We start from the raw sequence: 24,474 nt of genomic DNA on the forward strand, positions 1-24,474 counted from the left end.
CACAGGGATAACTGCATCCTCAATTTAGGCAGTCACATCACATCAATTCGATACACTGAATCCTGACTGCCTCTCTCAGATTCAAATGCAGGAGCCACTTTCATACCTAAACTGGAACTGCACAGATGAAATGTAGAGGAACAGATTAGACCGAATCTGCTGTCGCTGGCTCAATTTACAAACCACCATCTCAGCAGCAACCATTACGCCTGCCACCATACAAATTTATGCAGCAGTGTTAATGTTGAGGTGACATGGCGGGAGATTTAGTAATGCTCTCCATAGAACATACACTGTTCCATTTGGAAGTCAATAGGGTGCAAGAAAGGATTCCATTTATATCACCTTCCACAACCACGGAATCACAAAGTGCTTTACAAACAATTCAGTACTTCCTGAAATGTAGGCACTGTTGTAACATTGGAAACCACTGAACAGAAACTCAACTGATCAGGCATATAAATACGATGGCAATAAGTGCAGGTCATAGCTGAGTATCCCACAGTGAGCAACTCACCTCCTGACACCCCAAAGCCTGTCCACCATCTATAAGATCACAAGTCAGCTGTGTGATGGAAAACTCTCCACTAGCCTCGGATGCATGCAGCTCCAGTAAGTCAAGAAGCTCGACACCATCCAGGACAAAGCAGTTCTGGTTGACACCCCGTCAACCAGACTAAACACTGGGGCATGGTGCCAACTGCACTCATCCCCAACACCTCCCAAACCAACCACTAGGAAGGACAAGGGCAGCAGGCATATTGGAACAAAGCCACTTTCAGGTTCCTCTCCAAGTTGCACACTGTCCTGCTTTGGACATTATCTCTCCTTCCCCATCAGCAATTCATAACCACCTTCACCAGAAGGACTACAGCGGTTCAAGAAGGCAGCTCACCAACCATTCAAGGGTAGTTAGTGATGGACAATAAATGCTGCTCTGCCTGCGACGCCCAAATCCCCAAAAAATGAATCAAATTTAAAAAAAAACAGCAATCTTCCACAAACAGCAATGTAGGAGTACTGGAGATAGAGGAATAAATGTTGGCTAGGAATCTGGAGAGAACTCCCCTTTTTCTTCCTTAAAATAGCACAAGATCTTTCATATCTACCTGAGACGATATATGGAACCATGATTTAAAGGACTCACTTATCTCTACCTAGATTTTATGCACAGGACTCTGAAGTGGGTCTTGAACCTGCTATCTTTTGACTCCGAAATAGGATCCAGAGCCTCAATTTTTGAAGCATTAATACTTTCTCCCCCTTCTCAGTAACAGAAGAAATGAGCACCACTTCAAATCACCACAAAGGTTCACTGAACACTAACACCAACCTAGGGAGAGATCCCAGAAACCATCCTGCTGAAATGCAAAGGAGCAAAATGGGAAAGATGGGAAAAAAAAAGAGGGAGAAGAATGAATTGGCAGCTAACATAAGAGGTTTACTATCTGCATTTTATTAATATAACAACTTTGAGAGCTAGTGGGAACAAGGACCAAAATAAATGCACAGCACAAAGTTGAGTTACCAAAAGATGGGTGTGCATAAAGAAGAGGTGTTCACTGATGATATGGTTAACAAAGTAGTTGGAATACTATGTGAGATTAAAATATTGAGAGAGGATGTTTTAGAAAGCTTGGCAGGACTGAAAGCAGAGAAATCACAGCTACTTTGTGAAGATCTTCTCTAAGACTGGGGTCAGGTCCTGGTTAGAGGGTGGTGTTCAGTTCTAAGGTCCACATCTCAGAAGGCATGACAAGACCTGGTTCATGGGTTGGAGAGGGTTTACCAGGGAAGGGACAGAGGCTTTAAGTGTGGAGAAGCTGGGGTTGTTCTTTGAAAAGGTGAACAGGAAACTTGCCAGAAACCATCTTCATCGCAAATGCTTTGCCTACAAATGTGGATTCAACTGTAATTTTTAAAAAGGCAGCCAAATACATGCTCGAAATTGGGCAGATGCAGCCCAATGGGAAAAGGGGAAGGTATGGGTCTGAGTGAAGCCCAAAGAGCCAACACCAGACTGATATACCCAGTGGCTGGGCTCCTCCTAGGCTAAAAATTGATAGCTGCGTTTTGCCACCTTCCAACTCCACTGGATCTGTTGACCACCCAGTTCTTCCTCTGAACCTGGGACGGAAGACAGAGGCTAATGTTGGTGGTCAGCACAAATAACACGTCACACCAATCTCAGTACTGGAGACTGGGGATGTGGAAATGTTTAAGTAACAGAAACACACTGGGATAAGAATAACTATCACTTTCCAAAAATAACCTGCCTGTGATGTTCAGTTTTCTTCGGGTTTAGCAGGCATGTGCATGTTCTTGCACAGCTTGTGACCACACTGGTGCAGAAATGCACATTGCTGCATAATTCAGCAACTCAGTGATTGAAGCTTGGACAAAAAAGCAGCTGAATTTTGTAGTATTTCATATTTTCTTAAGGAACCAGGAGGCCATTTGGCCCACTAAGTCTATACCAGCTCTCTGAGCAATCCCATCAGGTGGAGTAGGCCACTTGGCCCCTCAAGCCTGTCCCACCATTCAACACAATCATGGCTGATTTATCCCAGGTCTCACCTCTTCTGTGCAGTTCCCCACTGCCTTCAAATCCCCAATTGGATAGCTCAGTGAGCCAGCATACAGTCAATGGGCTGAATGCCAAAGGAAAATATGGAAATGTTGGACAGGTTCTACAGTCCACTACACTTTCATTCCTTGGTGTTCTCTCTAACTGCCCTCAGTTCATAGCCTTTATGAACAAAGTTCCACGTTCTCTCCTCTAATTAGCCAGAACAAAGTTCCACGTTCTCTCCTCTAATTAGCCAGATTACCTCATTTACAGTTCAACGCCAGGGCAACCTTGGCCTCGCCCCCATCAGAGAGATTCCCTTTGTCCTATCGATCCCTCCCCTGAAGCTTGGTACTAACTTGTTCTCTCTCTGTCCCAGTTGTCATGGAGGGCGTTTGACTTGAGGCGTTAACAATTCCTTTCTCCACACAGGCAAAGTAGTGTAGCGGTTAGCGTAATGCTATTACAGCGCCAGTACCCAGGTTCAATTCCTGTCACTGTAAGGAGTTTGTACATTCTCCCTGTGACTGCATGTTTCTTCTGGGTCTCCGGTTTCCTCCCATGTTCCAAAGACATACGGGTTAGGAAGTTGTGGGTATGCTATGTTGGCGCCAGAAGCGTGGCGACACTTGCGGCTGCCCCCAGAACATTCTACGCAAAGATGCATTTCACAGTGTGTTTCGATGTACATGTGACTAATAAAGATATCTTATCTACTGCCTGACCTGCTGAGCGTTTCTGGCATTTTCCGTTTTCATTTTAATCAAATGAACCATCACTGCTCCTCCTCCAGTGCTAGCTACGCTTTCTTGCAAAATAAAGACAAAATGCAATACGCCAGGTTTAGTCTTTCCAAAGCCCTACATAACTGCAGTTAGATTTCCTTACCCATAGTGGGTTCCACCAAAGTGCTAGCTTTCACTGTAGTGGGCTGAATCTCAAATAACAATGAGTCAGAGTCCAGGAAGGAGATAGGGAGACTGGTGACATAGTGTCATGACAATAACCTTTCCCTCAACGTCAGCAAAACGAAAGAGCTGGTCATTGACTTCAAGAAGTGGGGTGATGCACACGCTCCTGAGGTCAAGAGAGTTGAGAGCTTCAAGTTCCTAGGAAGTGAACATCACCAATAGCCTGCCTGGTCCAACCATGTGGACGCCATGGCCAAGAGAGCACAACTAAGAAGCTTCTACTTCCTCAGGAGGCTAAAGAAATTCAGCATGTCCCCGTTGACCCTCACCAATTTTTATAGATGGACCATAGAAAGCATCGTATCTGGACACATCATGGCTTGGTACGGCAACTACTTTGCCCAAGACCACAAGAAACTGCAGAGAGTCGTGGACACAGCTCAGCACATCACGGAAACCAGCCTCCCTTCCATGGACTCCGTTTACACCTCGCTGCTTCAGAAAAGCAGCCAACATAATCAAAGACCCAACCCACCCCAGACATTCTCTCTTCTCTCCCCTCCCATTGGGCAGAAGATGCTAAAGCCTGAAAGCACATACCACTGGGCTCAAGGACAGCTTCTATCCCGCTGTTATAAGACTGTTAAATGGTCCCCTTGTACGAAAAGACGGACTCATTCTGTTATTGTTTTTCCCTTGACCTACCTTGATGTACTGATGTGATGAAATGACCTGTATGGATGGCATACAAAACAAAGTTTTCACTGTACCTCAATACATGTGGCAATAATAAATCAATTTATTTACCAAAATTTACCCCTGTACCCAACCCACTCTCAACCAAGGCCAATATATCATTCCTAATTGCTTGCCAACATTAACTTTCTGTAATTCACGTAATAGGACCCCCTAATTCCTCCAAAAACTAGTATCTACTGGTTCTTGAAAGAAGTCTTAAAAATATCATGCATTTCTATTACTCCAACTTCAGTTTGCAGCTTGTACCCCAAAGGAAACAGATGTCCATCCTACCAAGCCCTCAGTGAATTTTATATGTTGTAATAAGATAATCTCTCAATTTCCATTTGCTTCTAAGACATATAGGCCCACTCCACTTGAAGGACAATACCCCAGGAATCAATCCAAAGTGGGTATCTACATAGTTCTTCTGCTGCCTTATTCTTTCACTCTTCATAGCCTCCTCACTCTACTTCCCACCTAGCTTTGCTTAACCAGCAGCAAACCTGAAGAGACTGCACTGTCTCCATACTGGAGTTCTGATTTAGATCACTTGTCACCCTGGGCCCAAACATTGACCCTTGTGGTGTTCCACAAGTCATTACTTCCTGAACCAAAAAAGCTTCATTTAATCCTACTCTGCATGTCCTGTCTGTGTATCAATCCATTCTAAATATCCTCATTATTGTCACATGCCTTTCAGAGTAGTTTATTGATACCCATCTACCCTCCTTAAAAAATCCAGATTCGTCAAAGAGTTTATTTTCCACAAACGATATTGACTCTGCACACATATTCTGATTTTCTTCATGCATTATCACCACATCCTTAATGAAGGATCCTGGCATTTTTCTCTCTCCCAATGAGAGGCAGACCCCTGCCACTGCTGTGGCTCCTGCTCTCTCCTCTCTGGTACAGCAGGGTTTCATCACTCCCTTCCAATTCTTGGTGATCATATTGGATCATCAAAACCAATGCACCTACTACCTACAGCAACCTCCTTTTAAAGCCCTGCCAATCAGACCCAGGGGGATGTCTCAAATTTCTCCTGCAATTATTCATTCTTTACTCATATTTCTTGCTCAATTCCCCATAATTTCTTGCATCTCTGCGTACTCCACTGAAAGGGCAGATGCAAATTTCCTTATTCCCATGTTATTTTTCCCATCTCTATGCCCATGGGACCCACATGACTCAAGCCAAGCTTTACATGCATGCATAATTGTATAGACACAGCACTTGTAATCTGTTTTATGCCGCCTTCCAGTTTGTTCTTACTCCAACTTCATTGATTTCTTGGTCTTCCTTTGGCTGGTTTCTCAAGTCTTCCCAATTCTAGTTCTTAGAACTATACTTTGATTGAACCATTAAGGTTCCTCTTTTAATTGTGAATTAAACTTCTGCATGTAGTAAGAAAAAGCAATCTAACTCTTGGTATCTTCAAAGAAATGAATATTAATTGAGAATTGTTAATAATTAGCTAACTGTTCACCATATGTTTTTACTTAATTGCATTACTATTGCCAAGTCCCACATCATCAATGCTCTGGGGGAAATGACCAATAAAATGGAGGTAAGTGGCTCGCTATACGCAGTCTGAGGTAGTCCCTGGCTTATGCAAGGGTTCGTTCCTGAGGACTACCATAAACCAATTTTTCTGAACAATTTCCACAAAAACCAAGATAAAAAGCTCGTTGCATCATGGTCTGGTACAGCAATTTGAATGCGCAAGGAGTAGTTGCGAAGAGTAGTGGACTCAGCCCAATACATCATGGGCAGATCTCTCCCCACCATTGGTAGTATCTACACGTGCACTGCCTCAAGAAGGCAACGTCTATCATCAAAGATCCCCACCATCCAGGCTATGCCACCTTCTTGCAGCTGCCATTGGGCAGGAGGTACAGGAGTTCTTAAGTCCCACACCACCAGGTTCAAGAACAGCTACTTCCTTTCAACCATTCAGTTCTTGAACCAACCTGTACAACCCTAATCACTACCTCAGAATATACCACTTTGACCAATTTATGTTTTTTGTGGATGTTGTGTATTTAATGCTATGTACCTGTGACGCTGCTGCTGCAAGTAAGTTTTTCATTGCACCTGTGTGTACGTGTACTCGAGTCTCTCCTTCCTGATGTACTACATTTTTCTCAGTACCGCATCACACAGGCATCTGTTTTCTATAGCTACCCATACCCTATAACTCTACACATACTTCCTATAATTCTTTCATTTCATCAAATATCTTTAATGTTCACCCTAACACTTCCCATAATTAAACTAATAGAACATGTAGTATATTCAGTTGTCAATGAACACCCAAAACATTATTTGTTAGGCTGACAAAGCATTTATGGAAGAATGCTTGTAAAGTCAGATTTCTACAAGTCACGTCTTCAGTGACTAGGGAAGCCTCAGTATTTGTGTGGTTTCAGGTCACTGCTGATCATTCCCCCTCTCACCAGGTGCTGATGGTGTGGAAATCGGTGATGGTAAAGCCATTAAATGTTTCATCTATGACTTTCCTTCCATCATGAGGTCAGTGTTCCATTCCATTTGGAACTCCTCAACGAGCAAAGCAGTCCACAGCGCAAGCAGCAAGACTGGAAAAACATGCAGACCTGTAGTGGTACGTGGCTGGTAACATTTTCCTCCACCCCATACCAATCCCACTGATATGCTGGGCAGTGGTCACACTGAACAATGGAGGCAGTCTCATCACCTCCCCTTGACACCCAATCGCATTATCATTGTCAATTCCCTGACCATCAGCATCCAGGACAGGAAATATTCATACGGATGCTCCAGTTAAATTGTCTCCCTAAATGTAGGTTAAGAAGCTTTGTATTCCATGACGAATGACTCCCTCCCCGACTACCTTCCACCATCTCAAGCCTTGTTAGAAGTGTAATGTAGTGCTCTCCTATTACTCAGCAGCTTGAGCTTCAGTAACACTCAAACAACACTACCAAGGTGTAGCAGCCATTTAATTGGCACCCCATCCCACACCCAGCGTCATGCCCACCTGTATACTGCCCACACGAGGTAAACATTCACCCAGGCACCCACAACAGGACCTCCCAACTACTACCAGGCTGAAGGGTGGAGTCACTAGGGCACTGGGAGCACCACTGTCTGCAAGATCCCCTCCCAAGGTGGCCAACAATCCCAACTTGGAAACAAGTCGCCATTCCTGCCAGGGTTGGGTCAAAATCTTGGCTCTCATTAGCCAGCAACTACAGAAAGCAGTGCTCAAGGAAGCCACTCATGCTGGTCAGGAATGGTTGGGGAAAAAAGGTGACGGACTTGCCGATGATCAGATCAAGGACAAACCTTAGGCCGGGTCAGAGCAGCAGTGTCGACCCAATTAAAAACATGGTTACTCCCAATCCCACTGTCACAATCGGAGGCTCATCCTCAAGCCAATGCTTCCCGCCCAGTGGGCATTCTTTCAAATCCACTCCACCCGGTTTCCTCCCACATTCCAAAGACGTACAGGTTAGGAAGTTGTGGGCATTGCTATATTGGCGCCGGGAGCGTGGCAACACTTGCGGGCTGCCCCCAAAACACCCTACGCAAAAGATGCATTTCACTGTGTGTTTCAATGTATATGTGACTAATAAAGATATCCAAATCTATCTTTGCTTCATTGCTAGAAACAATTCCTACAGCCTCCAACACAACCCCACCCACCCCTTCATCATCAGGTCTTTCATCATTATGTACTGTAAATGTTCCATTTGTAAAGTACTTGAAATGCTCATCTCCAACTATGGGATGATATCTGAACAGGAGCAAACCCATTTCTTCACCATACTGCTGTCATTGCAGCCTGCGATCGATGCCAACAGTTTCAAATGACAGGCATTTTTACTCTGTAGAGTGGCGTTTCCATTTGGTCCCAATTCATTACAGATCTTGCAGGTATTACCTAACAGCATTCACCTCAGGTCAGAAGATTGTGAGTTCAAGTCCATATCTAAAGTCTTCAAAGCAAATTCTAATAAGAGATGCTAATACAATATTCACTCCATATTGCTTTGCCAGAGGTGTTAACTATCTAATGAGATTGAACTGAGCTTTTTTTTTGGAGAAGCAAGAGTTCCCACTGGACCTTTTAATGGAGCAGAGTGGGGAAGTCTCTTGGCTAACATTAATCTGTAAATCAACTGCACTAAAACAGGTTGACAGTCATTCTTTTATACTGGTTTGCAGAACTTTGCTATGCACAAACTTGCTAGTGTACAAGTGCGTTGTCAGGCTCAGATGTTGTGAAAGGTTCTATGTACACATCTTTCCTTACAAGCATTTTTTCAGATAAACCATCAAGGTAGCATACATGGGGACAATAAGAGTTGAGATCACAGACTTGGAATGATACAGGAGTGAAAAATAAATAAACATGCCCCCTTCCTACCAGTAGCGAGGGTGAACAGAAACCCTGGCTGGTCTGCACCACAGACCAACTTTAACTTTGCAAAATGCTTTCCCAACTAGTTGTACACAGGACAAGATAGGACTGATCCATCTGCCCATCATCCCCCAGGGGTGTACTGGCCAAATTCAGACTACACACAGCAGCACAGCTACTGCCTCACAGCACCGGAGACCCGGGCTCAATCCTGACCTCGGGTGCTGTTCCTCTGGTTTCTTCCCACATCCCAAAGGTGTGTAGGTCGGTAGGTTAATTGGCCACTGTGAATTGCCCCTAGTCAGTAGGCAAGTGGTAGAATCTGTGGGGGGGGGGGGGTGGTAGTTGATGAAAGAATATTAAATAATGGGATTAATGTAAGATTTGTGGAAATGGATGGTTGACAGTTGGGGCAGACAGTGAGATGAAGGACTTGTTTTTACGCTGCAAGTTCTTAGATTCTCTAATAACACAAGATCAGTTCTAATCATCTTGAGACGCAAGAAACTGCAGATGCTGGAATCTGGAGCAAAAACGAACTGCTGAAGGAACTTAGCGGGTCAAACAGCATCTGTGGAGGGCAAGGGGATGGTCAATGTCTCAGGGTGGGACCCTGCATCAGAACTGAGTGTAGAGGGGAGATGGCCAGTATAACGAGGTGAGAGGGAGGGGTTAGATAGGGGCCGTAGGTGATATCAGGCAAGGTGGGGGATGATGGGCAGATGGATCAGTCCCATCTTGTCTTATGTACAATTAGTTGGGAAAGCATTTTGCAAAGTTAAAGTTGGTCTGTGGAGCAGACCAGCCAGGGTTTCTGTTCACCCTCACTACTGGTGCGATGCTCAAGAACAGCTTCCTTGCTGACAGTGACTAGTTGCCAGGTAGGTGGTTAGAAAAAAAAACATACAATAAAGCAAGTCTTGCATTTCAAGTGTAGTCGAGTAAAGGCTCCTGGGGCCTTTCACAGTTGGGAGGTGCCCCCAGGATGGGAGAATTATGCTCCTAAATTGACATCGGACTCAGAGTTGGGTGCAGACTGTACCTCAGGCCTGCCGAGAGACTGCAAACTCGTCAACCTTTTCACGCCAGCTGTTGGACACTTTCCTCATTATGTCTGCACCAGCAGCAATGAACATAAGGGCATCCCACAGCATATGGAAAAGTCTTGAGTGGGCAGATTTGTGAACAAACAACGGGATATGCTTCGACAGCATCTCAAACAGAACTTGCTGGCTACTGCTGATTCAAGGGCTGAAAGGGTCTCACTTCCCAACCTGTGGCTTGGTCAGTTATATCCAGCTCATGCACAGAATAGTGGAATAATTGCTGGGGAGAAGCGTCATTACAAAGGGAAAGCAATGAAACCTGAAGTCGTAGATGCACAGAGTTAGTCATACAGCAAAGAACAAGCCCTTTGGCCCATTGTGTCCATGCCTATCAAAAGGTACCTATCCATTCTAATCCCATTTACCAGTGCTAGATTGGTAACCTGCTATACCTTGGCAACTAAATTTTGAGAGTACCTGCCTCCACCACCTTTTCGGACAGTTCGTTCCCAATTGCAACCACTCTCTGGGTGGAAATATTCTTCCTCGGAACCCCTTACCTCAGAACTAGGTCTTAGACACCTCTTATAGGAAAAATGTCTTACTATCTATCCGAATCTAAACCTCCCATAATTTTGTGCACCTCTATCAGGTTCCCTCTCAGCTCCCTCTGGTCCAAAGAAAACAAGCCCAGCCTATCCAGTCTCTTGTCATAACTGAAGCATTCCTTTCCAGGCAACATCCTGGTGAACCTCCTCTGCACCCGATCCAGCACAATCACCTACGTCCATTGGTGTGGCAAAACAATATTCCAGGTGTGGCCAAGCCAATGTTTTATAAAGTTATGCCAAGACCTCCCTGCTCTTGTACTCCATGCTCCAGCTAATGAAGACAAGCATCCTGTATGCCTCTTTACCACCTTATCTACCTGTGCTGGCACCTTCAGGGATCTTTAGACTTGTTCCTCAATACCTTCTAGGGACCCTACCATTCATGGTATATGTCCCATCATTATTTGACCACCCAAAATACATCACCTCACTTCTCAGGATTAAATTCTACTTGTCCAATTTACCAGCTGATCAATATCATTCTGTAGCCTAGAAATACCCTCCTCACTATCAACACCACTAATTTTCATGTCAGCTACAACATACTCATACCTGCTGCATTCACATCCAAGTTGTTAATGCATGTAACAAACAGCAAGGATCCCAGCAGTGATCCCTGTAGTGCTCTCCTAATCTCAGAGCTTCCAATCAGAAAAACAACCCTCCACCATCGATCTCCTATTACTAAGCCAATTTTGGATCCAACTTGCCTCAGATCCACGAGCAGTATCCTTTTTGACTGGTCTTCCATGAAGGCTCTTGTCAAAGGCCTCAATGTAAATCACATCAACCATATTGTCCTCATCAATATATTTCATTACTTCTTCAAAAAGCCAAATTAAATTAGTCAGGCAAGATCTCCCATCAAAGTTGTGCTCCCCATCTCTGATAACTCTACACTTGGAAAGGTAGGGATTTAAAGAGCGATGCAGCATGGAAACAGGCCCTTCAGCCCACCAAGTCTGTGCCAACCATTAATCATCCATTAAATAATTATTCTTTTTAAAGCTTAGATTAATCCTGTCCCTCAGACTAACTGGCCCTATAATTACCCAACTTTATCCCTGCTGTTCTTATTGAATAAAAGGTACCACATTTGTGGTCCTCAGGTCATTTGGCACCTCACCTGTGAAGATTCAAATATTTCCATCAGGGACCCAGCAATCTCTTTTCTTGCCTCCCATAGCATAGCAGCCTGGGATATTTCATCAGGCTCTGGGGATTTATCCAGCATTATGCCTATTAAGACATCTGATACTTGCTTTTTAATCTCGACGTGCTCTAGAATTTCACCATCCCAACCGAAGTCTCCAACTACATTGTCGTTCTCCTTGGTGAATACAGATGAAAAGTATTCATTTAAAACCTCACCCACATCCTCTGGCTCCATGCACAGATTACTCCTTTGTCCCCATTCTTTCCCTAATTACACTTTTGCTCTTAATATGCTTATAAAATGCCTTAGAATTGTATTACTATGATCTGCCAGTGATATTTTATGGCCTCTTTGCCCTCCAAATTTCTTTCTCACCCCACCCCCTTCACCCCACCAACATGCTCTATAATCCCGAAGGGCCTCCCCCATTTTCAGTTCCCTGTACCTACCATATGCTCCCTCCCCACCCGCCGCCCTCCCCCCAACAGACACACAATCAAATCTTTGATACCTCCTGACATCCAGGGTTCCCGGGACTTGCCATCCTTGCCCTTCACCCTTACAGGAACATCTTGGCCCTGAACTCTCATTTCACTTGTAGAAGTCTCCCACTTCCCAAAAGTAGAGTTACCTGCAAGTAGCTGCTGCCACTCCAATGTTGCCAGGTCCTGTCTAATGATATTGAACTCCACTTTCCCCAATTCAGACTCTTAATTTCTGGACCATCCCTTTCCATAACTACTTTAAAGCTCAGCTCATTTATGGTCACTATTCCTAAAGTGCCAGCCCACTAACATTTCACCCGCTTGGCTGCTTTCATTCCCTGGGATTAGGTCTAGCATTATCCCTACCTTCAGTCATAGAGAGTCATAGTAATACAGTAGGGAAAAAGGTCCTTCAGCCCACCAAGTCCGTGCCAACCATCAACCGCCTAGTTGCACCAATCCCGTTTCCATGCTGTATGATTCCATAACTATGACTGCAAGTGCTTCCTGACATCAACTTAATTGGAATTACAAAAGATACTGGAAATATCCAGCAGGTCAGGCAGCATCTCTGGGATGACAGCACGAGAAAAATTTTCACATCAGAGACCCTGAGACAGAATTGGGAAGTTGAAGAAACATTAGTTTTAAGGTGCAGAGCAGGGGTGTGGGGGATGCTTAGGACAAAGGGAATACCTGTGATATCACCATGGCAACCCTGCCCTTGGCCTAAGTCAATTTAATTGTGCAGCTCTGTTTGTTACACCTCCATCCCCTTTGCTCTGGGCTTCACCAGTTCCCCCTCCCTAACTCCCAGAGGAACCATACTTTTCTTGAGCAAGTTATCACTGGATGTTCTCACTATACCTTAGGCTTGATAATATTTTCCTACTGTACATGAGCACTGTTTGGACTATTCTCTATCTAACAATGCATCGATGAAATAGGCATGCTGTGAAAATTGGCCACAAATGCAGAGGAGGCCATATCTTGCTGGTTGGTGTACACTGCGCTCTTACACACCCCTAAGTTGCCTTATTTCTAAATGCTGGTTACAATAACTGCCTTAATCTCAGCTCAGTAAAAGTTATATTTTTAATAATAACACCATTGATTGAATATTCTGGCCCTGATTTTGTATAAACAATAGTCTATTACCAGACCTGTATGTAGTGAAACTAGAGAACTTCAATTTTTAAAAAAACATTTTTCTTGCTTTTCCCATGTCACTCTTTTCCTCTTAATCCAATCCATTTTAATATACTCACCTCAGCACCTGCCTTGACTCTCATGCACCTTCCTTCTGTCACCATCCTGTTGTCCTATTGCCACGTGTCGTCTCGGAGAGCCAGAAAAGCCAAAGAGTGCAGAATAGAGTCTGACTCATGACAACTGCAGTGATTTGCCCTGCTCTGATACAAACACTTAAAACATTTGGCATTCTGCTGGCAGCATCTAGAATAGGGTAAAGGTTTTCCTTCATGGTCTTCACTTCCTTGGAACATGAAGCTGAACATTCAGATTAAGAGGGGTACAGCACGGAAATAGGTCCATCAGCCCACCAAAATCTGCACCAACCATCAACCACCCATTTACACTAACTCCACTTTTTATTCTCCCCACATTCTTATCAACTCCCCCCAGGTTTTTACCACTCACACATACACTAGGGGCAATTTACAGTGGCCACTTAACCCACCCACCCGGAGGTCTTTGGAGTGTGGGAGGAAACCAGAACACCTGGGGGAAACCCAATGGTCACAGGAAGAACTGGCAGACTCCGCACAGACAGTATCCGAGGTCAGGATTGAACCCAGGTCTCCTGCACCGTGAGGCAGTGGCTCTGGAAGCTGCGCCACTGTGCCAGCTGCTGCTTGAGGGCTGCCACTGCTGACTTTACAATACCCTGACCTGCAGAGGGAACAACCAAGCTACATCCTTCCTTGTGAAATGAGTGTGCCGAGGAGTTCCCCATCTCAGTTAGAATTCCCAAACCAGAAGGAAATGGAAGCCAGGTACCTTCAGATCAGTTTCCAGTAGGCAGCCTTCAAGAACATTGGGTAATGGCCCAGCCCTGCTCCACCCCTTCCAAGATCCAGAGACATCAGCCGGATAAATATAAAGGCATGTCGTAGTCAATATAACTATTGCACAAACAGGTGTGTAGTGGGCAATGTATGGCGACTATAGTGCAATCCTAAGTCTACTTTGTAAAGTATGTGTGTCTTTAGATGAGATAAAGACATTTTTCCTGGTGACACAAGAGACTGCAGATGCTGGAATCTGGACCAACACAAAACGCTGGAAGAAGTCAGCGAGTCAGGTAGCATATGTGGAGGGAAATGGACAGTCGACATTTCAGATTCAACGGTTTAATGGAAGGTCTTGACCTGAAACATCAACTGCCCATTTCCCGCCACAGATGCTGCCTGACCTACTGAGGTCCTCCAGCATTTTGCTTGCTGCTGCAATATTCCTGGTGATTGTTTGGCACAAACCCAACATGTGGAAAATAAAAGGTATGGGAAGGGAGAGAATAAACACCTGCATTTTAGAAAAAAAGTTTGAGTCTCAGGACGCCATCAAGTACTTCATGAAGTGACTTAATTGTCACCAAGAACATCAGTAAAGCCCAGAAAACACCAACTTTGAAGTTGAGATGAACAATAAACCAATCACTTACAGCAACCAATAATTGGTAGGCGAGATTGTGTTACAGCCTAAAAGCTGCGCACTGGGCCAGCACAGAGGCTGCCACACTCTCAGTGCCCAAGAGACCATCAAATGATTAATTCTCTTCAGTCCTTCATCATTCCAACCAGCTATTCATCAAAGATACTAATTGATACTTGGATTTAGCGGTGTTTGCAAAGCCACAACACTGCAGGGAAAATAGATCCCATTTTCAAATCCTGGTGACGTTCCTGATCTTCCTTTGGCTTTGGGTTCACGTTAACCATTTGCCAGGGAAGAAAAGGCAGGCTTCTAGTTATACAGTTTCTTCCACCACTTCAAGACACTCGGAGCTCTTTGCAGCCAATCAAGGATTTCTGACATTATGCAGACCTCAGTGTAATGTGAGAGACCAACTGCACACTGTGAACACTCATTGTAATGAGATAAATTACTCAAAGACTTTTTAAAAAATATATAGAAAGCAACTATGGCCAAAGGATAAACAATGGGCAGGCAGCAAGGACATCACTACTACTTTTCTTCAAAATGGTGCTCAGGACTCTCACACACGAACCCAAGAGGGAAGCGAGGTGGGGCCCACAAAGTAACACATCAAACTGCAGCAACCCAAAGTGTAAGATCAGATTTTATGTCCTAGTCTCTGAAATGTAATAACCTCAACCTCATTGGAACCTCCAAAGTGCTTTATCGCCAATGGCCAACAGGTTTTTAAAAATCAAGTCTTCCCATCTCATTCTTAATGTTTTTTTTAAAATTGTGTCAATCATTTAAATGCCCATGACATCAATGGGCTAGCAAAATCTGACCAACTTTAAGGCGGCTCATTTTGCTGGGTTATCCCATCAGCTACTTCTGTGCTGAAGCCTGGAGAAAACGAATTGGCCACATCTTAGCAAAAGTCCACAGAACTTCTGTCTGCAGACAAGCTGAAGAAAACATTAAGGAGAAATAAGACATGGTCCACTTGTGAATGAGGTTGGTCACAGTGCCACTGGCTTGTGGAGAATGCTGCTGGGACTACATTGGTGCTGAGTGGAGTGGTGGGTACATCAAGACCTGTCTTGGTGGGAAATGAGTGGGAGAAGCGATGGGAACAAACGAACAGATTGGCTGGGGTACACAGCTGTCTGTTCACTAAAGGACTTGCATGTTACCTGCCTTCTGTACTTCCTGCTCCCTGTTATTCTCAATCATTCGAAAAGCTGACTGAAACAATACTGACTGTTACCATGAATCTGTTACACAGGATTGAGTGTTCAGTTTCTCATCTTGCAAGTTCTGTGTTGGAAGCATGCTTGTTCCACACCCAGTATCCAGCAACCCTGCCCCCTTCCACCGCCCCATTCCTCCTGCCTTCAAGGCAAAGAATGGCACTTCCAGAAGCTGGAGTCATTTCCCATTTCAGGTCCACCCCGTGTTCTTGGGTCCAGTGAAGCCCTAGGAATGCATGTACGCGCGCAGGTAGGGTAGTGGGTACTTACTGGTTCAGTGTAATATCTAGGATAAAGGTGGTGTCAAAGGCCTCTATCTGGAAGCTTGCATGAGTAAGATGTACAGCCTGTGGGAGCAAGCAAGAGACAAAAACGTTAATAATAGTTCTGCTAAACCTTTACTTGTTAAGCCTCAGGCAGAAGGTTTTTAAAATTTCAAAGTATGCTTTATTCATAAAAGAAATTCATTTATACTATAGCACATTCAAGTCAATATTTTCTATTATTCCTGTTACTTAACACGAGCACATTCGTAGCCAAGGCATTCTCCGAGAAGGAGGGCAAGTTAGCTCATCCTACATGAGAATAGTATGGCCAATCTTCCAATCATACATTAAAGATCTGATAGGGAGAGCCCTTCTCACCACCAACCTAGAAAGGTCCTGGTTTGAAAGTTCTGAAAATGAGGCTCTCACACAGAAAGACTTTGATACTTTGTCAGGGAGCGATTCCACTGTATCCACCACTTCCTTTCCAACTGGAGGTCATTTATTGAATCCAGTCAATATTAATGTGATACATGTGTATATAACAAAGACATCCAGGCCAATATTTCTCTTAAAAGCAAGAGCATCAAGACTGGTAATTATCATATTGTCATTTGTAGTCACAGGGAGAACGTGCAAACTCCACATGGACAGCACTCGAGGTCAGGATCGAACCCAGGTTACTGGAGCCACGAGGCAGCTGCTTCTCTTGCTGCATCATCGTACAGTTGGAAACCTCTTGAAGTTTGGAGAATGGTACTAGTTAAGGGGAGAGCAGCAAGGTAGGGTGGGGTGCTCACACAGATGTCATCAACTATTTCTTGAAACAAGGTTGTTAGAGTTAATTGTGAATTCTCAGCATCCAATAACAAAAAAGCTTTGCTCACTAATTCTCAGCCTGGTTAATGGCCTCAGAGTGCAGTCATCTGAATTTTAATTAAAGGTTGGAAAGTATAACCACTTGCTGACAAAATATGGGTTTAATTTCAGTCAAGAAAATGTCATCCACTTAAACTCCAACTGAAGGTCACCATTTATTGAACCCACTCTATATTATGTGAAGCATGTGTATATAACACAACACTTATACAGAAGGCAAGGGCAAGGGCAGTGCTAATGGAGCCTTCCTGTGCCAATTAATTTGAACACTCAGGTCAGTGCCAAGGAGCAGGGTTCCCCATAAAGAACAAGGCAGTTGTTTCAACACAAGTAGTGGCTTAAAACAAACACTAACAAATTGGCAGCCCATTTGGATGCCTTCCCCCATTGCTACTCTACTATCATGCAGTAACAGCCACCTAAATCCTTGCCCTTTATACAAATATGCATCTGTTCACCCTCCAAATGTTATTAATTAGTGGTCGTATATCACTTCTTGAAGTATGACAACTCTTTGCTCTTTGTCTTAAACAGGGAAAATACTGGGCGGCATCACGGTGCAGCTAATAGAGCTGCTTCCTCACAGTTCCAGCAACTCAGGTTTGATCCTGTGCTCCAGGGCCAACTGTGTGATGTTAGCACATTCTCCACATGACCATGTTGGTTTTCTCGGTGTTCTGGTTTCCTCCCAGATCCCAAAGACATGCAGGTAGGTAGATTAATTGGCTGCTGTAAATTGTCCCTAATGTGTGGGCAATTGGTAGAATCCTGGGGGGAGGGGGGGGAATAAGGGAGTTGATGGCGGTGAATAAAATGGGTGCTTGATGGTCAGCAAAGGGCCCATTTCTGTGTTGTTAGTAACTGATGGATCGCTGTCGAATCCAAACTGAGCACCAACTGGCAAAGTCTGTGCTGTTTGATGGCACTGGTGACCACCCCTTCCACCACTTGGCTGACAGGACAGTGTGCAATCTGGCCTGCAAAACCCACTCAACCTTCCACTTGTAAAGCAGTGCGTTATCTTTACAACAACCACCTGGCTGGTTCTACACCCAAGTCAGGATTGCTTTAGGGCCACAGCCATGTATCCACCCCCTCCTCGATAGTCGATGGAGGGAAGCAAATCAAATTAGCCGGTCTGGCACCTGGCAGCTTAGGAGGATGGTTCACCCACCAGGCACTGATGTTGGACACTTGCCAAAGCACCAGCTTTGCCAAGCAACACACAAAACACTGGAGGAACTCAGTGGGTCAGGCATCATCTGAGGGGAGAAATGGACAGTCAACATTTCAGGTTGAGAGCCTTCATCGTGGCTCACAATATCAGCGACAGGTCCAGCAGTGCACCAGAGAGGCCCCAGGTGTAGACCCTGCACAGGCTGGTGCAGTACAGCTAAAGTACTAGCACTGAAGTGGCACAAGTAGCAGGTTGCCTGGGGTATCTTGAGGATGGGTGAGACTGGGGGAAAATGCAGTTCCAACGAGGCCAGTCATTTCTACACTGGTGCCTTCCTGCCACATTACAAAGCAAGCAGGGCACCTACAGAGGTGGAAGGGTCCTTTAAATATTGGGCTTGGCATCCAGCAACAGGTCTACTTCTTTGGGAGGCCTGAGCTGGATGAGCAGTAGCACCCACCTCAGAGCTCTGCACTGCCACCCACTTACCCTTCCCACCCATCCCAAGCAGCAGCACAGGAATGTTAACCACCTGACACTATTGTACTTGCAAAGTCACACCTTATAGACAATGGTCTGCAGGCCCTGGATTTGCAGCTCCTGGATCTTCACATGGATTCCAAGCCCCATGAATTCTCATAGCATCTGGTCAAACGGGATTAGGGAAACCTCTGCCTGATTACCAACCATCCTCCTCCCTCAGCTGATGAATCAGTGCTCCTCCATGTTGAGCAATACTTGGAAGCACTACTGAAAGTAGCAAGAATGGACTCTGGGTGGGGGACTTGAGCATCCATCACCGAGAGTGACTTGGTAGCGCCACCACAGAACAAGCTGGCAGAGTCCAGAAGGACACAGTGACCAGTTTGGGTCTGCAGTGGGTAGTGACCAAATCAACAAGGAATGACCCTCCTCAATCTCGTCCTAGACAATCTAACTGCGGCTGGTGCAGCTGTCCACCGGTTGAAGTCCATCTTCACTCAGAGATCACGTTCCATCTTGTTGTGGGGAAAAGCAAGGCACCCATGAGGCAACAGCAGAACATTGCTGTTGCATCACATCTTGGTATGGCGACTGCTCTGCCTGAGACCACAGGAAACTGCAGAGTTGCAGACACAGCTCAACACATCACAAAAACCAGCCTCTCCTCCATGAACTACACTTCTCACTGCCTCGGAAAAGCAGCCAGCATAATTAAAGACCCCTCCCACCCAGGACATTCTCTCATCTCGCCCCCCCCCCCCCCTTCCACTGGGCAGAAGATACGAAAGCCTGAAAGCACATACTACCGGGCTCAAGGACAGCTTCTATCCCACTGTTATAAGACTGTTGAATAGTGCCCTTGTATGATAAGGTGGACTCTTGACCTCACAACCTACCTCATCATGATCTTGCACCTTATTGTCTGCCTGTACTGCACTTTCTTTGTAACTGTAACACTATTCTGCATTCTGTTATTGTTTTTCCCTTGTACTACCTTGATGTACTGATGTGATGAAATGATCTGTATGGGTGGCATGCGAAACAGTTTTTCACTGTACCTTGGTACATGTGACAATAATAAATCAATTTAACCAAATTTAACTAATTTAACAAATCTGTAACCTCACTCAACCAGAATGAGCAAGGAACAGTGTCAACCCTGGTTCAAATCAGGGAGTGCAGAAGGACATACTGGGAACAGTACCAGACCCACCCAAAAATCCAACTGAAGCTGCAACTTGGAATACAAGTGCTGAACAACGAAAGCAGCACACTGTGGGCAAAATTAAGCAATCTCACAACCAATGGATCAGATCAAAGCTCTGCAGTCCTGCCACATGTGGGTGTGAATGGTGGTGGACAATTCAACAGCTGGCAGGAGGCAGCAACTCTGAGAACACCTCTATCCTCATCAACGGTGGGGGTCCAGTAATGGGAGTGCCAAAGACAAGGCTGAGCCATTTGCAGCTACATTCAGCCAGGAGTGCAGAGTGGAAGAACCTGAGATCACCACCACAACAGGCACCAGTCCTTAACCAATTTCATTCATTCCAGGTGACATCAAGAAGTGGCTGAGAAGAGGCTGTGGGACCAAACAACATCCTGGCTGTAGTTTTGATGACTGCACTCCAGAACTGCGACTGTAACCCAGCTACTCCAGGATAGTTACAACATCAGCATCCACTGAACAATTGCTCCTGTATTTCCTGTTCTCAAAAAGCAGGACAAACCAAACCTGGCTAATTACTGCCCTATCTACTCTCAATCCATGCGATGGAAGATGTCATCGACAGTGCCTTCAAGTGGCATTTACTCCTGGATTTTTCTTCTAGAACAAGACCTCAAAGTCTTAGTCCAAACATGGAGCCACAGAGCTGTATTCTAGAGGCAAGGTGAGAGTGACTACCTGAGATATAAAGGCAGCATTTGTCCCAGTGAGACATCAATGAATCTTGGTAAAATTGAAGTTAATGGGCATCAAGGAAAAACACTCCAGTCATTGGAGTCATACCTCACACACAGAAGGTAGCTGTGCTTGTTGGAGGTCAATCAACCCAGTCCCAGGATATCAATACAAAGTTTGAGGACCACATCATTGGACCAACAACCTTGGGGCAGCACAGTGGAGAGTCGAGCTGCTGCTTCATCACTTCTATGACCCGGGTTCAATCCTGACCCACCTCTGTGGAGTTTGCACGTTCTCCCTGTGACCATTTGGGTTTCCTCCGGGTGCTCCGGTTTCCTCCCAAAGACATTACGGCAGTGTTCTAAACAGACCAGAAGCAGCCCACATCTCTCAGTTCATGTCTGATTTAATGTGCAGTTAATGCCAAAATGAAGATTGTATGCCACAGCAAAGAGCTGGAATAAACCCATACAGACTTCCCTAAGCAGTTTTAATCCAGGAGAATTAAGTTCTAAGGACCTTGTGTGTTGTTGAGGGGAGAGTGTGGAGGGGTAGAGCAGGATGTTGATAGTAATATGGAGTGAGTAAAATAGCAGTACGGGATTACTCTAAATGGTTACTCTTTAGTCAGTGCAGATTTGGTGAACCAAAGATTTGTTACCACACTGTAGGATTCTAATCTATGACCATCTTCAGCTGCTTCATCAATGACTGTCCTTCCATAAGGTCAGGAGTGGAAATGTTCACTGACGATTGCACATCCTCTTACTCCAACATCTCTCTCCATTTGTCCAGACTAATGGGACAAATCCAGGCAGTTTCTCACTCCCTCCAAAAAAACATATGGTTTATTCTGGTTCTTTGCTGGCATACAATCCTCATTTTGGCATTAACCGCACATTCAACCAGACATGAACTGAGAATCGTGGCCTACTTCTGGTCTGTTTAGAGCACTAACACTTAACTGGGCAACTTAAAATGTGTGTCAAAATGGGAGCTCCTGCCACACCGTCCTTGCTGCTTTGGTCCTCAGGCATCCTAACCATCTCCGCGATTGGCCCGTCCTTCCCCCATCTCCCTCCTCAGCCCCAAGTGTTTCATGCCGCAAATAACTTCCACTCTCCTTTGCAGCAGGAGCTCAAGATGAAAAGCCTTTAGCGCGAGGTTCTATTGCATGCTTGGGCCTTGAGTACAACAGATCAATATTCTCATTGGCCTCTACAAAGTGCCCCTTTAAGATGACTTTGCAACCTTTTAGTCCTCCCCTTATTCCCCAAAGCCCCACAACCTTGACGCTGCATGCATCTACAGTATACAATTCCCTTTCAAAAGGTACTACAAAATCCATTCCTGTGAGTGCCTCCCAGGTCCCAAGGGAAGTTTTGATCTCCCAAGAACAATAAATATCAAGGATCGATCATTTATCCTCTCAAGCCTAATATGCCATTTGGCAAGATCATAGCAGATTCTCCACTTCCAGTCTACACTCCCTCCCAATCCCACATCCTCTTTCCCTTCTCGTCCAAAGATCTACCACTATCTGGCCCGAGCCTAATCAACAACCAAGGGTACACCAACTCCTGGATAAAAAAATCCCAAAGATTCACATCTGCTGAATGAAGAAAATTTTCATCAGCCCAATCCTACGTGGCTAATACCTTACTCAGAGACTATTCCCTCGGTTCTATATACTCAAGTGGAGAAAGCAACCTCTCAGCATCTACACTGCCAATCCTTCACGTGTTTCATTGCCATCTCACTAACCTCCAATGAGTGCAGGCCTATCCTAGACAATTCCTCAATACCAGCAGTTAATACAATTTACTTTGCATAGCCTCCAAGGTAAGGGTCTTTTTGGTTAACCAAACGAGCATGGCAAGGTATGGTCTCACTAATTCTCCCACGCTTTTACGTTCTCTGTTACCTTACATCAGTCTCCTCTAGTTACTAATCTTCCTACCTCTGGTAGGAAGTTCCTGTTTCTGGAGTGCCTCAGCAATCTACCCTTGGCTTCTGCCCCTTCCACCAGCTCTCCCTGGCCGACATCAAGCAGGCAACATCAGGTTCCGTGTCCATTAATTGGCCCTTCTCTGCTTCACCAACCCTTCTTCCAAGATCTGCACTTCCGATCCACCATCCAGTCTTGGATGAGCTGAAATTTCCAAATGATGACCAAGATGCTTCAGCCACAAACTAGTAAACTGGAATACACTGATTTGGGGCAAGGGGTAAGAGATTTAGAGGGGATCTGCAGGGGACCTTTTTCACCCAGAGAGTGGCGAGTTTCTGGAATGCACTGTCAGCAGGAGCAATGGAACCAGGGTCACTAATAGCAGTTAAATATCTAGACAAGCACTTGAATCACCAAGGCATAGGAGGCTTTGGGCCAAGTGCTGGAGGATGAGATTAATACAAATGGTACCCACTGGTCAGCATGGATATGGTGGGCTGAATGGTCTGTTTCCATGCTGTATGACAAACCATGCTCTCCAGCCACCAACCCCATCCCTCTTCCTGGCCACCATCTCAGGTGGAGTCAGACTACTTGTGGTACCCTCTCACCATGACAGTGGACCTCTGCTGTACCTCAGCTCATTGGTTGCTGCTGCCTTCAGCCACATCCCACTACTTCCAACTTCCACAAATCAAAACCCCAGAGAAAACTCCACCACCGCACCATTTCAGCTTGAAGCTGACGGCGTGCAATGAGGGGGCTCACACATGGGAAATGCAAGAACCCTGGTGGGGGTGGGTGAGGTGCAACACACTGATCGTATATGTTGTCAGCAAAGATCCAGGCTGGCGCTTGCTGAACCCCTTTGAGAACAGAATGAGTCTGTGCATACCAGCGGTTGTAACATCATACCTGACTACTGAGGATGCAGAGAACTTGTAATAAAGCCTACCCTTTCCTAAAAACACAAAACCCTCGCTCCATCTACCATTGGTCTCTCTGCTGTACACTAGCAAGGTCTTAAACTTCAAACACACACCCCATGTTTAATTCCTCTTGCCTGCTTCACCAACCTTCCACCCACCACTGGGATCTCTGCCAATCCTGACCTTGAGTCCAACCTAGTTCCTTCCCAACCCACTGGCAGCCTTGAGCGACACAAGCTCCTAGCTGTACAATCTCGCTGCCCAAACCTCCTTGTCTCCCTCTCCTTCCTACACTGCGCTCCTCAAACCCTCACCCAATTTCTCGCAGTTTCTGTCCTGTGAATCACCTTGGAGCAGTTGCCAACATTTGAAAGAGTGGATCTGAAACAGAAAGATATTCACACTCTGTCCCACCTACATGCCTTAGCTCTAGTCTCAATTTGACACAACCATGCTCTACTTCAGGCTTTCTAATTACCTGTCAAAGCAAGGTTGCCAGTTCAGAGACGCAAGAGACTGGAGATACTGGAATCTGGAGCAACAAACAAACTGCTGGAGGAACTCAGATGGTCGAGCCATATCCTCTCTTCCAGTTCCCATCACCAATTTTCATCCCACCTCCACACCACCCCCCCCCCCCCAGCTTTATCCACCTACTACCCACATATTTCATCCACTGGATCTCCTTCCCCATCTGGTTCCATCTGCCCTTCACCTCTCCCCTAGTGGTTCCCATTATCACCTTCCTTACTATATTTCAGCACTGGCAGCCTTTGTGTTCCCACACACCAGCCTGTCTCCACCTTCACTCTCCCCTCCTCATACCTGGCTCCACAACACATCCCCCCCCCCTTCACCCACTTGCCTCCATCTCCCAACTCCAACCCTCCATCTGTCCATCATCCTTCACCCCTCCTTGTCCACCAATCACCTACTGGCCCATCTCACCCCTCCCCCCTCTTTACACTGGCCATCTTCTCTCTCCACTCTCAACCTGACGCAAGGTCTTAACCGAAATGTTGACAATTACTCACTCCACCACCCCCCC

At 45.4% G+C, this 24,474-nt stretch overlaps 1 protein-coding gene across 4 annotated transcripts in view; it reads right to left on the bottom strand.

Annotated features, from left to right (window-relative positions):
- adam23a (ADAM metallopeptidase domain 23a) overlaps positions 1-24,474 on the bottom strand; it is a 132,872-nt gene that overhangs the window by 99,564 nt on the left and 8,834 nt on the right. For all 4 annotated transcript variants that reach the window (XM_052028780.1, XM_052028786.1, XM_052028773.1 and 1 more), the window contains exon 3: positions 16,106-16,182. In XM_052028780.1, coding sequence (XP_051884740.1) covers positions 16,106-16,182 — 77 coding nt within the window. The remainder of the gene's footprint in view (positions 1-16,105; positions 16,183-24,474) is intronic.

Source organism: Pristis pectinata, chromosome 1, assembly GCF_009764475.1.
Source record: "Pristis pectinata isolate sPriPec2 chromosome 1, sPriPec2.1.pri, whole genome shotgun sequence".
Lineage (NCBI taxonomy): Eukaryota > Metazoa > Chordata > Chondrichthyes > Rhinopristiformes > Pristidae > Pristis > Pristis pectinata.